At 39.4% G+C, this 14817-nt stretch overlaps 1 protein-coding gene across 4 annotated transcripts in view; it reads right to left on the minus strand.

The window, feature by feature from the left end:
* The window catches only part of apbb2b (amyloid beta (A4) precursor protein-binding, family B, member 2b), a 59298-nt gene that overhangs the window by 30219 nt on the left and 14262 nt on the right, over nt 1–14817 (minus strand). For all 4 annotated transcript variants that reach the window (XM_084715370.1, XM_084715369.1, XM_084715368.1 and 1 more), the window contains exons 2-4: nt 5859–5965; nt 4345–4411; nt 1155–2228 (exon numbers count right to left, since the gene is read on the minus strand). In XM_084715370.1, coding sequence (XP_084571496.1) covers nt 1155–2228; nt 4345–4363 — 1093 coding nt within the window. In that variant the 5' untranslated portion in view covers nt 4364–4411; nt 5859–5965. The remainder of the gene's footprint in view (nt 1–1154; nt 2229–4344; nt 4412–5858; nt 5966–14817) is intronic.

A 14817-nucleotide genomic window follows, 5' to 3' on the forward strand; every position in this document is an offset into this window, starting at 1 on the left:
CACAAGGCAGAGACTTTTAAGGGCCCAAATAAACTTTTACATAACACTGACAAGAGAAATACAATGACTTTAACAGACCTTTTGCAGAGGTAGGCAACACGTAAGATTAAGAAAGCAGAGGCCCACAACAGAGGTGATGACTCACAAGAATTTCTACACTTTACTCATAAAATTCTAAAAGTTTTGCCTTAGTGTATGCACTGTAATATCAAAAAGCAGAAAAATGAATGAAAACAACTTTACTTTTACTATTTGTCAATGTCAGGTAATGACACTGACAAATAATTAGTGTGGTAAATAAGACATTTAGTCAAGCTAAAGCACATCTGTGTTATCAGAAAAGACAGAACAGATTTCAAATTACTGCAAAGTAACTACATTTTACAATAAAGCTGAAACAATCAGTCAATTAATGTTAGTTGATTGACAGAAGAACAAATATTCTCTTGTTCCACAATCTCATTTGGGAAAAAATGCTACTTTTCTTCGTTTTATGCGATAGTAGACTGAATATAATCAATATTGGGAGGGAGAGGACACACAATCAATAATGGCGTCTTCATCACGGTGAATTTCCACGGAAAAGCACATATATGATATGAATGACGTGAATGTGAAAAAATGAAAGACAAAACAAAAGATTATAGGGAGCTAAAGTGGCTCCTCTTTCTCAAGTATCTGCTCAGGAGGAAACATCAAAGCCTAAGAGAGAGAGAGATAACGGAAACTAGAGATTGTGTATTAACTTGTAACTACCCTGCAAGCTCTGTTCACACACACATGCAGGCACAAGACACAGGTTGAAACAGGATGCAGCTGATCTAGCATGCTAACCACCCAAGAGGTTATAAGGGCACTTCCTGTCCCAAAGGGATTCTGGGAGGTTTAGTGAAGGCTGCAGTGTTTGTTATTTTGTTCCAGCCATGTCTGAGTTCTGCATATGCACACGCACACACACACAGTCACCATAAATGGAAACATGTCATCAGCAGAGAGGACGGTGAAACCACCACATAGCACACAGCAGAAAAAACAGCAGAGTAGCTGACACACACTCAGATGAAAACTATGCAAAACATCAGTAAATGATAGTAGTTGTTGAGGTTTACTGTAATAAACCTTTTGCATTGTGTTTCATGTGCATTAATGTGTACCTGTCTCCTCTGGAGAGTTGCTTTCCTGGGACAGCGTGGTCCAACTCAACTCTTCGTCACTGGGGTTCAGATTCTGGATGCGGTTCAAAGCACAGTCTGTCTTTGCACCAGTCCTTCTATCCTTCTTTGTCTCTGGAGAGGACGACGAAGAGGAGGAGCAGGAGGCCACGGAGAGCAGGGGCGTGTCCTCTGGGCTTGCTTGCCTGGGTGGGGAGGGAGGAGGAGGCACTGGAGAGTCCTTGCCTGATTTGAGGAGCTTGAGGTTGGAGTGGAGGTCAGAGATGAGCTCCAGGCCTGAAGAAACTTTGCGGTTCTTCACAGGAGATTCACTTTGTATCATCAGTAAAGGCTTCTTCTCCTCTTTCTCCTGCTCTTCCACTACCACTTCGTCTCCGTCTTCCTCAATCTTCATCTTTGACATCATTTCCTTCTCAGACAGGATGCTGATGTCATCACTCTCCTCCGCCTCAATGTTCAAGTCAAAGCCCAGATCTGTGGTGTTGCCGTTCAGTTTGAGCTCCACAGTCGTGTTAATGTTACAGTCTATGTCCGATTCAGTTTTCTGCTCGGCCTCTGCTTCACCATCAGAGTCTGGGTGCAGTTCAACATCCAGCTTTATGACATCATCCTCTCGGTCATTATTGGTTAGAGTATGACTATCATACTCCTCGGCTGTGTTGACATTGAGGTCATCTGCTGCAGTGTCAGAATTACACTCCAGGTCTGTTGTTTCAGGGCCAGTTGTGTTTTTGTTGTGATCCTGACCAGCCTTACGGAGCTGGTTGACTCCGTTCTTGGCTAGTTTGGGATTGTTGGGGGTTGAAGACTGAGATGGGGATGATGAAGGTGATGATGAAGAGGGCACTGCTTCTCCGAGGCCCATGGCAGCCTGGATACTGGTAAGTGCGTACTTTTTGCGACACTTGGGAGGCGTAGCGGAGCCCTGTTTGATGACATCGCTGCTGAGTAGCTGGTTGTGTGAGGAGCGAAGGCTGAGCGAAGTGGGAGGAGTGGCAGCAGGGCCATTGTGATTGGTCACATCTACTGACATCATCGTCGCACAAGACAGATCACCTGGAAGAAGAAGAGGAGTACAGGAGGTTATTATATTTAAACAACTACAACTGACCCGTTGCTAAGCCCCTCCTTCAAACAGCAACTGTCCAATCAAAGATTAGCAACTGTAACTAGGTAACATTACCTCCAGCCAAACTTGTGTTAGATATCGGTGCAATTGCAAAACTCATTGGCTTATTCCCAGGGGTTAAATTTGGAATTTGTTATGTGGGGGTTTGACGAGGATAAGGACGATGATGACAACGCATCTCTCTCTGGCTCACTCTCTGAGGTCTGAGATGGGTTAGCATAGCTCTCATCCTTTGGCTATCATTGTTCAGCTGGTCTGGCTGGGTGACCATCTCAAGGTCAGCTGCACTTTATCTATTCTTTGCATTTGCTTTTCCGAAATTAGTGTTTCTGTGGTCTATTGTATCCATATACATCTTGTATTTCACCATCTGACCAACATTTGCTAGGATGTAGCTTTAGCCTCAGTCTTCTAGCATTAACCTTAACCTATATCATGCATGTAGTCGTTTAGTAACTTTACATATCTCACACCCTTTAACAGGGTTCTTGCTTTAAAATGTGTCAAGTGGAAACAAAAGTCTGCTGGAGATGGACTTCTCAGCTCACTTGCAGAGTTTTAAGCATCAGCAGTAGCTTAAATAGCTAGCTACACTTATTAAATCTGTTAACAAGAGTCATCATTTTAGCCACCAAAATCCAGTCATGAGAAATGAGTCCATAAAAATGACCAATTACCTTAAATTTCAGTGCTGAAATGTATAATATACAACATTTCCCTAAAAACAATGTATAGACTCATAACAATAATCCCTGCCAATCATCACCTATGACCCACTAGAAGTGTGTGGTAGTGTCTGTATTTACTGTATTTACTTTCTGGTGCGTTTACAAACAGCTCAGACAAATCCTACTGATTCTACCTTTACAGCTGCCTCCTATTATCACTGTAAACCACAGATGTACAGTCCCAAACTGGAAAGCTTGACAGATGTAGCGACAGTAACTAGGGGTGGAGGTGGGTGGGGAGGCTTAGGAAAGGGTCATTTTAAATTATATCAGCTATTCTTGCACTGTAATTCAAAAGGAAGGAGGTCAAATAAACAAATAACATTCTCACATCAACAACAAACAGTGTAAGAGAAAAGACCCATTCAGCTTAAAACATAAATACAACATATTAAGATAAACATAACCAATTAAGAACTGCTATAGCATCAGATGAGATGAGACACAGATTTTTGTAAATACTGTACATGAGGGGGCAGTTTCTATTCGTTATTTGCCCAGTGCATAACAAGATTTACAGAACAGCTGTGCAAGTTTGCAATCATTAAAGGTGTAAAGAAATGTGTCCATGCAGGCAAAATATACAGCGTTTACTATTAATATTTAAACTTCATTGGAAAAAATGCTATAGTAGCAGTTAAACAATACAGAACCCTGTGGCTATTTTCTTTCTGGTTCAGTTTGCACTATCACAGAGATGTAATTAAACATAGGAGAGCTTTTATCAGGCACAGGTCAACTCAAATCTACTGAATTAATCATCAATCTCTGGTGATATCAGTTCTCCAAATCCCCAGAAACGACCAAAATCAATAATGAATTGATCCTACTATCCAAGTATTGCCTATATAATCAAAGCCTGATACAGTACATAGGTCTGTGTTATTTTGAGTAGATTTCCCACACTTTTCTAGGGCTGCAAATATTTGCAAACACACCAAATCCTCAGCTGAAAATAGATCCTTACAAAAACACTATTTACTCCTGTTTGAGTAATGTTTGCTAAAACTACAGTGCTCAGCTGTTTCAGGAAAACCACAGACAGGGTAAGGAAGCTAGGATGTATTGAGAGAAGGACTAACGTGGGGGTGGTTTTGGCCTTTTCATGGGATTAGTTGACAATAACAAAAATATAGAATCAAATTGCTATTTTTTCCGATTAGTGTGGATTGCAGCATTACTATCTACTGCAGAGTAAAGATGGGGATCCACTCAGCATGAGGAGGTGTGAGCATGGAGGGTTTTCATTCCAACTGAACGCCACTGAACACAAAGACAGCATGTGTGCAAGCATGTGTGTGCGTGTATGATGTACCTGACAGGAGGTCAGTCATAGACTTGTGCTGGTCACGGTTCAGGGTTCAGTAGACTCAGCTGAAGATCTGAACACCACCGAGGGGAGAAAAAAAGTACAAAAAATGATCAGAAGAAGAATGCAAAGAATCCTGAGTACTTCTTAGGTTGCCCTCGGAGACCACATTCATCCACGTGGAACCCAACTACAGCCAGTTTCTATGGTGACAACATAACACTGTGCAGGCAGTGAAGGGACTCCAAACACCATAGAAATCAAAATTATAGAAGAGGCATTCAGAACCATATACAGAGAAGGAAGAAGTCAGCTGAAGGGGACCTCTGTTTGTTGGGTGAGAACTGTTCCTCATGTTAAGCACATTGACTGTACCTCATGATCAGCCACTGAATGTTTAGTTTCTTCAAACTAAAAGAGAATTTGGACAGCTTTTACTGTGAAGATACAACAGAAAGTGTTATACTGTTTTTACACTATAATTAGTATATGCTGTTTTTTAAAATGCGGCTAAACCTGCTAAAAACAGGCAATTGACTACGTTCCCATTGCCAGTAGACGCATTTGCCTCTCTGTTGTTTTTTATTTTCTGAGTGCAGCAGTGAGAGCACAGAATCGGCTCTGTCTGTGCAGGAGACCAGAGAGACAGAGGTTTTTTAGAAGTATCTGTGTGTTCAGTTCTCAGTACTTTTGTAGCTTCTAACTGAATCTTTGTGGAATAAAGTTTAACATTTCCTGATTTTGCTGTGTCATAATAAAACCTTTCAAATGACAAAATAACAGACAACTTTTATTGTTAATAATTTGTAGCGAATTAAATGTGTTCATCCACTGTTTTACAGCTTCTCAACTCAAGATGAGCGTGCCTCTGTTAAAAGACACACCTTCATCCCTGCCATGTTGGGCTGATGCCTATTGTCAAACTGAATCAAGTCAAACCACCACGTGTATGGAAAAGTGGCAAAAGAGTTGCAATAGTTAAGAATGGAAGGAACCATTTGACTCTGCCAAAAAATGGGTGAAAATTAGCTATGTCCACCTGAGTGTCATGTTTCCATTACTGCAGATCGGAAATGACAAATACCTGCGTCTGCTATAGTTATTTGACCCAGGACTGAATGTCAATTGCACCTTTTCCCATTGAAGATGAAAGCCAGATGTTAGTAGGGTTTTAAGTTGTTCTAAGTGTCCGGTGTATAAGCATCTTTATTGAGGTGTATTCACTCTGATTATCTTAGCATATCGTGACATCCTAACAAAGCTTAGTTTGTTTTTACCCAAACTAAAATGATGCTCTAAATGTATTCAAATACCATACTGTTAACATGTCTGAATACTATCCCATGATTATGGGCAACACCAACAGCAATGCTCGTAAATAATGAAAGCAGAACCAGTCCTGTGTTTTCAGTTATGACAGAGAGCAACAATTTCAAAAAGCTTGGAGGGATTACAAAAGCCTATTTTTACGTTAAAAACATGTTGACTTGAAAAAAAGGCCTTTTACAGTTGCTACTTACCAGAATACTAAGGATTGTGGGAAATTCCAGGATGGAGCACGTCCATACTGGTAGTCAGTGGTTCTCTCTTCATCCAATCACGAGGGCTTTACTGAAGCAGCAGCGTCCTGAGGGAGAGACAAACATAAAACAGGATTAATGAGAGCAAGAAAGAGGGAGGGCTGAACAGAGAGAGAAAGAGGACTGCAGGACACCAGAGGGACAAATAATAAAGACACATCAATTATTCACAACCTCGATCAAACATTAATACACAAGGTGTGTGTGTGTTTGTATGTGTGTGTTTGTATGTGTGTGTGTGTGTGAACATAAGGCTCATTTTGTATGGAGCTCATATTTCTTTCTTTGGTGCAGAGTCTTGCCAACCCTTCACTGACTGGAACCATCATAAACTTAATGCCACAGGAGACTTGTAAACTCCCCCCCACTCCGCTTTCCAACAACCAACACACACATTACTGCATAATGCAGTCAAGACTTGTGGACAGTTCTCACCAACACACAACCTCTACGAGCAGTGGAGAGAACGATAATAAGCATAGTTAAAAATGGACCATAAAATTCCACTTATCCTTGGCTGACGGGATGGAAAAACACCTGGAATGATTTGGGGGAATAAAGTTGTAACAAATGAAAGTAATGTTAAGTCATCAAATGGATCTTTAGCTCAACTAACAGCTGACACTGACCATTGCAAAGAAATAATTTCAGATTATTAGTAATTAACCAACCTAATTTAAATATTTAATCAATATCAGCTGCAGGGCTAAAGGCAAAAGAACATTCTGATATTTTTTTAATGCAGTGGCTCTCAAACTTATGACTCAAAGGAGTCATTTTGACACATTTTGATTCTTATGTAAGGTTAGAGGTTCAGAATGATTGGTGATAACAAAATGGTATTAATAAGCTCAGTTAAAATTTAAGTAATATACAATCAACAAGCGATTAATTGACAACACATGACAGGACAGCATGAAATCCAAGCAGACATATCTCAGACAATCTGTTTATTTCTGATTCAGACATATTCTTATGACTACATTTAAAATAGCTGTAGACAAATGGAGCTGATTTAGGAGCTGACAGCAAATTCTCCTGTGCAAAGTTAATGTGTGAACTTAATGTTTCTGTTTATTCTTCATGAATTAATGTTTCACATAACCAATGTGCTGCTAAAATTTTTTAAATAAGGTTTAATCTGAGAAAGACACATGCGTTTTGGATCTTATTAATTATTAATCAATTACTGATTAATGCATTCAATTGTTTAAGGAAAATGGAATGATTGTCAATGATAAAGAAATACATTAATCCACATTAATACTGTATCTAGTGACAGATTTGCTGTGAATGATCTCCAGCCAGTGCTACACCATGTATTCAACATTATTAACAATGTATTAATCAACAGATAATTAATTTCAAAACAGAAAAAATTACACTTTGAGAAGTCCTGTTTTAGTGCATGATGGTTAGTAACAAACTGTCATCAGGGTTTGGTAATCAGGTAGATCCTCAAATGGCAATATCAGCCTGCGTTATCTTATCACACACTAAAACAGCTGGATCAGTGCACTGATTTATTTGGAGATTTTGGGTCTTTTTCAAGGTTAAATTTGCCCCTCACTAATCCCTCTCATTTGTCTGCATAATAACAGAAGTCCCTGCAGATTTTTCATAAGTCCTTGACTCCCAATACAAGGACTAAACTGCTACCATTTTTGCAGCTGAAGCTTCTTCTTGCCTCCTTATCTTCTCTCTTCTTCTCCCTCTGATTTTCCGTTAATGACACCATCTTAAACCTTGTACATATTTCATTCTTATTTTAGCCTTAAATGCCAATGAACAGACAGATCTGCACAGACATAACAACTGACATTTGCAGACGTGCTTTCCACATTATTCTAAGAGCCTAATACACATGAAGGTCATATAGCTTGCAGCAGTTGTGTTGTGTGCTGTGATTTGGATAAAAAAGAACAGATTAAAAACAGCCATGGATATAGAAAGCTCTAGTCAGTATATATATATATATATATGAATATATATATATATATGAATATATATATATATATATATATATATATATATATATATATATATATATATATATATATATATATATATGACAGAGAAAAACATTTTATTTCTTACTCAAGATGACTGTTGCATTTTGTGTGTGCTGTTGCTTTCCTGACCCTCTGAATCAGAGTTATTGATGTGTTATTTGTCACCTTTAATAAATAAGACAGCAATAAGGCCATGAAATTAGCCTAGCTCTATAATGTTGGCATTTTGCATGTTTGATGACAAAGTGGAATGTATTTTCAAACAAATTAATCAATGTGTCACATTATTTCATAACTAAACTGAGCAAATAAAGTATAAGCCACTAAAAGTCAATTATCAGGTCAGAAAGTCCAAGAAAACATTTCCAAGCCCATGGGCATCATTTGGCCATGTGTCATGTGGTCAAGATGAAACAATACACATACTGTTTTCTTTTGCAACTTGCAACAATGTACACTTAAGATACAATAAAAAACAATGAATGTCCAGACTTACATAACATTTTTATTTGTGAGGGTTTATGTAACAGCTCAAAGTTATGAATAGTGCATAACTCTAAAGTATGCGTGCTGAATCACTTGACTGGTGCTGGTAAGTCTATCCAACACACTGAAGAACAGTTTATCTGCTAGTTGTACACTGAGCCAATACGATTTACTGACATAACAGACAAACAACATCTGGTTTGTGTGGCAACACTAGGGTGTTACACTAACTGTAGTAAAAACAGGTAAACAGCTGTACAATTTTAACCCTCAAACCAGCTGTGTGCACTGTAATGTCTTTTCTGATGGCTTGAGCTGTGGCTTCAACAGAGATATAATGACCCAAGATAGTTTAAAAAAAAATGTGGTGGCTTTCTAACAGAGAATAATCGATGTGAAAAAAGGGACAAATTGGTCTGTGGCAGTCACTGAATGTATGCAAAACTGATAAAAAACGGATACAAACAAAGACATAAAAACACAAAGAGGTCAAATATAAAAGCTGACAAGGACAGGGATAAGGGAAGAAGCCTGATATATAAAAGTGAATCATAAAATAGTAATAAAAAATGTTGCATTCTGGGATTAAAATGAGGGCATGCTCACTTCCTTTAATCAAGCTGCAACAAGTCTGCATACCTGTGAACATGTGTGTGTTTGTGTGTGGGAGAAAGTATTTGTATGAAAACATATGAATCATTTCCCATGAAATGTTGCTGCTGACCTGGCATTACAGGTTGGATTTGTTATAGAGGTCTACTCCTGCAGTTGTCTCAGACCTATCCAGCATATTAGCACAAGATTAATTGCAAATATTCCTGACTGCTGCAAAGAGAATCAGCATTTGTTTTGGCTACACACTCCAACACACTGAATTTAGGGCTGTATTTATTCATTTATTTATTGTTACTATTTTTACATATATATCTCAGTACAGTCTGACAGGACTGAATCTGAGCCAAACAACTAAAATCAGATTCAACACTACACAGCTAGCTGCCTGATCATATGTGTGATGTAGCTGTTTCATCCCTGGCATGCATGAAAAAAAGACAAGGGACCTGCTGTCAGTGGGGTCAGACCTGCAGGTTGTATCCTTTCTCCCCACATCAACAGCAGGCTCACATGTCCCATAACAAGGCCTGCAACCTTTTCTGTATTGTTTTGCTTTTGTTTCTTTGTCCTTGTATTTACAAGATAATTTCAGTTTTGAAAGAAAATGAAAGAAATATATTTAACATACTAGCATATTTAACTGTATTTACTGTTTTTACATTAAATGTTTATCTCTAAATTTGAAGAGTAACTGCTGATATTTATTCAGGGTATTGAGAATGAGTCTACATTAATTACTTATCATTGATATGATATAATATAATGTATTAAAACTATATAAAATCTAAAATAGTTAAAAGTTATAAGTATCTGTGTACAGATACTGTATGCATGCTATATTAGGGGTTGGTTGGCTGGGGGCACCTTGACAAACAAGTTAACTGAAGAAGTTGGCTGCAAAAAAATGAAAGATTACTTTATAAAAGAGGACTCCACTGATTTAGCATTGTTGGACTCCCAAGTGACTCATTTTCAAAAAAAAAGTATAAAAAACGATGCATTAATTATATTCCATGCACTCTTCTTCCTTGTCAAAATCTGGCTTTTATATATGGCTCACAGTGCAACTTGACCCCCAACAGTTCTGTTCTGAGATTCTGGTGTGTTACGCAACTAATGGCTAATGAAGCCTCAAGTTGCTGGCCTCAAGCACAGATGAGGAGCCAATTGTAGAGGCCTGGTAAGCTCACTTATTTTTAACTCCATGCACACAGATTTTTTTCCATTTTCAAACCTTTTAAACCACAACTGATGCTGAGTTGAGGCAATTCATCAAACTTCACTCAGCTCCTTCTGGAGCCACACAAGTCTTTACTTTATGCAACTTTTTTTCAAATATGCACTAGTACTTCCAAAAACCAGTAACCACACTTTCATGTGTAAAAATCGGTGGAGCTGCCCTTTAAACTTACCACATTAACCTCATAGTGATTGTCTCATGGCAGGCCTAGTGTGCTGGAGTAGAGCCAACAAAACAAAAAGTGTCACTATCCAAACACTAACTAGAGACTACACTGAAGCTGCCATATCATTTCTTTTGCCTACAGGCAGATGTTCAATGTAAAGTTTTCACACTTGGGTGGAGCTACAGCTCAGCAAGTCTGCACTGAAACTGTAACTTTGCATCCCAGCTACATCTGGATATAGCTTCAAATTGGGTAGAATAACAGTGATAGCAGTGGCTGTTTTGGGCCTCAGCAGCCACGAAGCGCTCCCTGAAGTTTTCTACTGCCGAGGGCGAGGGGGTCTCGTCATAATTACAGGATCCCTCTGTGGGCAGGGCGGCACAGCACACAGAGACAAACACTCATTCACAAACACACATGTAACAGTAAATATGAGGGTGAAGCTTCCACATGGACCCGCTTGTAAATGATTAAATGCACAGGCAAAAACTGAGATGCAGAGAGACAGGCAGACTCATAACCATTTAGAGCAACAAACACACAGACAAAAACACACCTCCAGAGGGGTAGGTAATAAGATCTAGGATGTGTCACAGCATGACAGCGACCTTTGACTTCTGGCCCAGTGGCCAACCCACTGAGTGTGTGCTGTTGTATGTGTGTGTGTCATAGGTATGCTGGGGGGTCTCCCTCCAGCAGGCATGAAGGGAGCAGCTGCAAACGCTCCACCTGTCTTACCATTTCTTTTTCTTTTTACATGTGTAACCACCAAAGTTTACCAGACCCTGGACAGAGCGAGGCAGGGACAGATTGCTTTTAAATTCATCTACCAAGTGGATGACAGGCAACAGTTTGAAAGTCCTCTCATCCCTCCTTCCTGCCCTTCCCTCTCAAGGTTTTCTCACCATTCCAGTTCCTCTGCTAATCCCACTTGACTTTTACCTCTTTCCTTTATCCCATTTTCTTGCCCATTTCCTCTCCTCTTCCTCTCCTGCTCATAGCCTCCACCACATTCGTCTTCTAGCTCTTGCACCCCCCACTCTCCTTTGTCTAGAAAAGAATTGCTGTCTTTTCTCATTAAAAGTGAAGAAGGTCTGTAAACTCTCATAAAACCACCCGTTTCTCTCTACAACACTGATTTACAGCCACTCTTCCCCTCCCATTCTCGTCTCCCCCTCCGCTCATGAGAAACCCCATCTGTTACCAAAAAAGACTGACAAGAAAGCAAAACTGTCGCAGTCAGATGCCATGCCATCGCTAAAAACAAAATGGATGGATTCATGTCAACAAGGCAAGGCATGCAGAATAGAAAATGCAACTGGGTGTTTTTCTAACTTTTTGGATCAGGACGTGAACGTGTAAGCCAGCTGTACAATAGCAGGCAAGCTTCCCAGATCTCGCTTGGCTTTATTTTCATTGGCTGCAGAGAAGGCTGGGTCCAGCTGCAGACTACTTCCACTACAAGGCTGTGAAGTTAGCAACACTGTTCACCAAGGACATATACACCATAGCCGGATACCTCTTCACATTCCAGTCACTATGTCTGACTTCATCTTTTCATATTATACAATCTATAGTAATGCACTTTTGAAAGGCTAAAAGTTTTTTCAAAATTCTGCTGCTAGCCTCCTGACCAAAACTAAATACGGAACATATTCAGCTGAACTACAATCTTTTAATGACAACTAATTTTAAGCCCTTTTCACTGTGTATAGACCTCTTCCATGACTTAGTACCAGCCTCCATTGCAGACTCCCTGTTGTTTTATGTGCCTGTTTGTTCCCTCAGATACCCAACTGCAGGTTTGTTGCTTGACTGGAACCACAGTCATAAGAAAAGTGGCAATGCAGCATTTCAATTATGTTTCCAAAGAAGTTACAAGAGGAAATTAGAAAGGAAACATTTTACATTTTACATGGTGCTTGTAGGTGCTGGATATCCTTGAAAACATTTTAATTTTAATGTAGTGTTTAAGGTTTGAAAAGAGCTTGGACTTTGGGTAAAGTGGTTTAAACGGCTTTAAATTGCAATTGCATTACTTTAATAATAAATTGCTCTCAGACTGAATAGATAAAAGAAATAAAATAATTCAGCTTTTGGTCAGCTAGGCTGTATAGGATGCCAAGTGTACCTTCAGTCAGGTGAAACGTTTTTACACATTAAACTTTGCTGTATTTCCAACCGTAAGGTGCAGAAAAAGCTTGAATAATTGAAAGCAGCTCAAAATGATTTTATCTGACTTGGGAAAAGGTGTAGGTAAAGGTATTCAATTATTTGTTCAACTAGCTGTATATACCTCTATTTATTAGTCTACTTATTATATAACAAAATTACAAGTGTCAATTTTTGCCTCTTTCTTATTTCTGCTTTTAGTTACATACTTTCAGCTTTATTCATTGAGAGGTTTTTATGTAGGGTATGTTAATGATAATGATAATGAGTATGATAAAGTTATTCTTAGTAATCTAGCTAAATGTTTTTCAGACTCAAGCAAATTCATGAAGTGAAAAGTGGCTCTAGTCAGTGGAATAACACAGAAAAAGACACATCAATCAGGCCACCACAGAACTAACAGGCGGCTGGTGACTGGTCCTGTCTGGTGCACTACAGATTGGAGGATATATTTCCCCAAGCTCTGTGTGTGTGTGTGTGTGTGTGTGTGTGTGTGTGTGTGTGCGTGTATGTGTGTGTCCACTATAACAAGGAAGAAGTAGGGAAGAAAACAAAAGCCATAGAGAATCTGGTTCCAGAATAACAGCGGAAGGGTCGAACAGCAAGGAGGCCCAGTGTGTGGTTTGTGTAGTGTGTAGTGTGTGTGTGTATCCTTGTATTGTCAATAACGGGAAATAACAGAGACAAAGTAACACTTTGACTGGGACTTGAGCCTAAACAAGCAATCTTGTGTACAAACAAACACACACACACAAATACACACACACACACACACACACACACACACACACACACACACACACTTTGCTTCCAGAGAGAGCTGTGTGGTTTGAGCATGCTCCCATGGCCATACATCGTCCTTGCAGCGGCCGTGTATAGTGAGTGTGAAGGACAGACAGAAATAGCTTCACTATAATTCCACTTGTATAGTCAGAGTTTAAACAACAGCCCAACACTTACAGAGTCTGCCTGTTTGTGTCTGTGAATTTATGCACGTCCGTCTCAATGTACTGTATACATACATCTAAAGGTATCATTTTCCGCTGGCATGGTTTCCTTGGGCGGGAGAGCGAGAAGTGAAATGACCACAAAAGAAAGGAAAACAGTGAGGAATTTCCAGGGTGTGCCAAAGAATCCCAGGCATGTCTCTTCTTTGGGTGGGTGGGTCAAGGCGACTTAAGGCAAAAAAAAAAAAAACTCTAATTGGTCAACAAAAGGAGGAGACAAAACACACACACGCACACATACCTCGGTAATAAAGGTGAGTGATGACCATTTGTGAGCATGTGTGTACACGATCCATTCACCGACCCTGAGCAAACTAAAGTCTGCAACAATGAGGATAAATGAAATACAAACACAAAAGGTGAGAGTGAGTGGCTTATACACACATACTACATATACTTGAAGGGATAGTTCAGATTATCAAATATGGGGTTGTATGAGATACTTATCCATAGCCAGTGTGTTACCTGCAGTGGAAACTGGTTGGCACCTCCAGTTTGGAGAAGCACAGAGGAGTACCAGCATGGAAAATAAGCAGTGTGGGCCTACTGCTGTGGAGAGGGTCAGCAGCAAAATGTATTTAACCACCTAAAACAAGACCCACTTAAAAAAAATCATTATCACTTTAAGTGTGTGTTATATTTAGAGAATTTAACTGCTTTACCTCATTGTGGGAAATCAGCATAAAGCCAAATATCGCTCTCTCCAAACCAACCAAACTCCATATGTGAAATTAGTCATTTCAACAGAATACAAGAGTTGCTAGTACACCACTGCCTCAATCTGTTTGTTTGTTTGTTATTTTGTGAGTTTGGTGTTTCGAAAGGATAGTTTGGATTCAACAAAGTCACACAATAACACAAACAATCTAACAGATCAAGGCAGCAATAGGCTGGCAACTCCTGTGTTCTGCAAGGTAAAATCTGTGATTTCAACCATGGAGTTTGGCTGGTTTGGAGAGAGCAATATTTGGCTTATATAATGGCAGTTTCTCACTGAAAAAGGCTGTGTGACAGCAAGGTTAAGTGGTGAATCTATTCTAAATATATAGTACACTGATATAGATTTTTTTGTAGTTTTTTTGTACCTTTTTTAAGTGGCTAAAATACATATTGCTACTCCACTGTCTAGAGCAGTACATTGCTTACTTCCATGCTGGTTCTCCTCTCTGCTTCTACTGTAGTAATACACTGACTAGCGATA

Source organism: Lutjanus erythropterus, chromosome 3 (assembly GCF_056507025.1).
Source record: "Lutjanus erythropterus isolate fLutEry1 chromosome 3, fLutEry1.hap2, whole genome shotgun sequence".
In the NCBI taxonomy this organism is placed as follows: Eukaryota; Metazoa; Chordata; class Actinopteri; order Lutjaniformes; family Lutjanidae; genus Lutjanus; species Lutjanus erythropterus.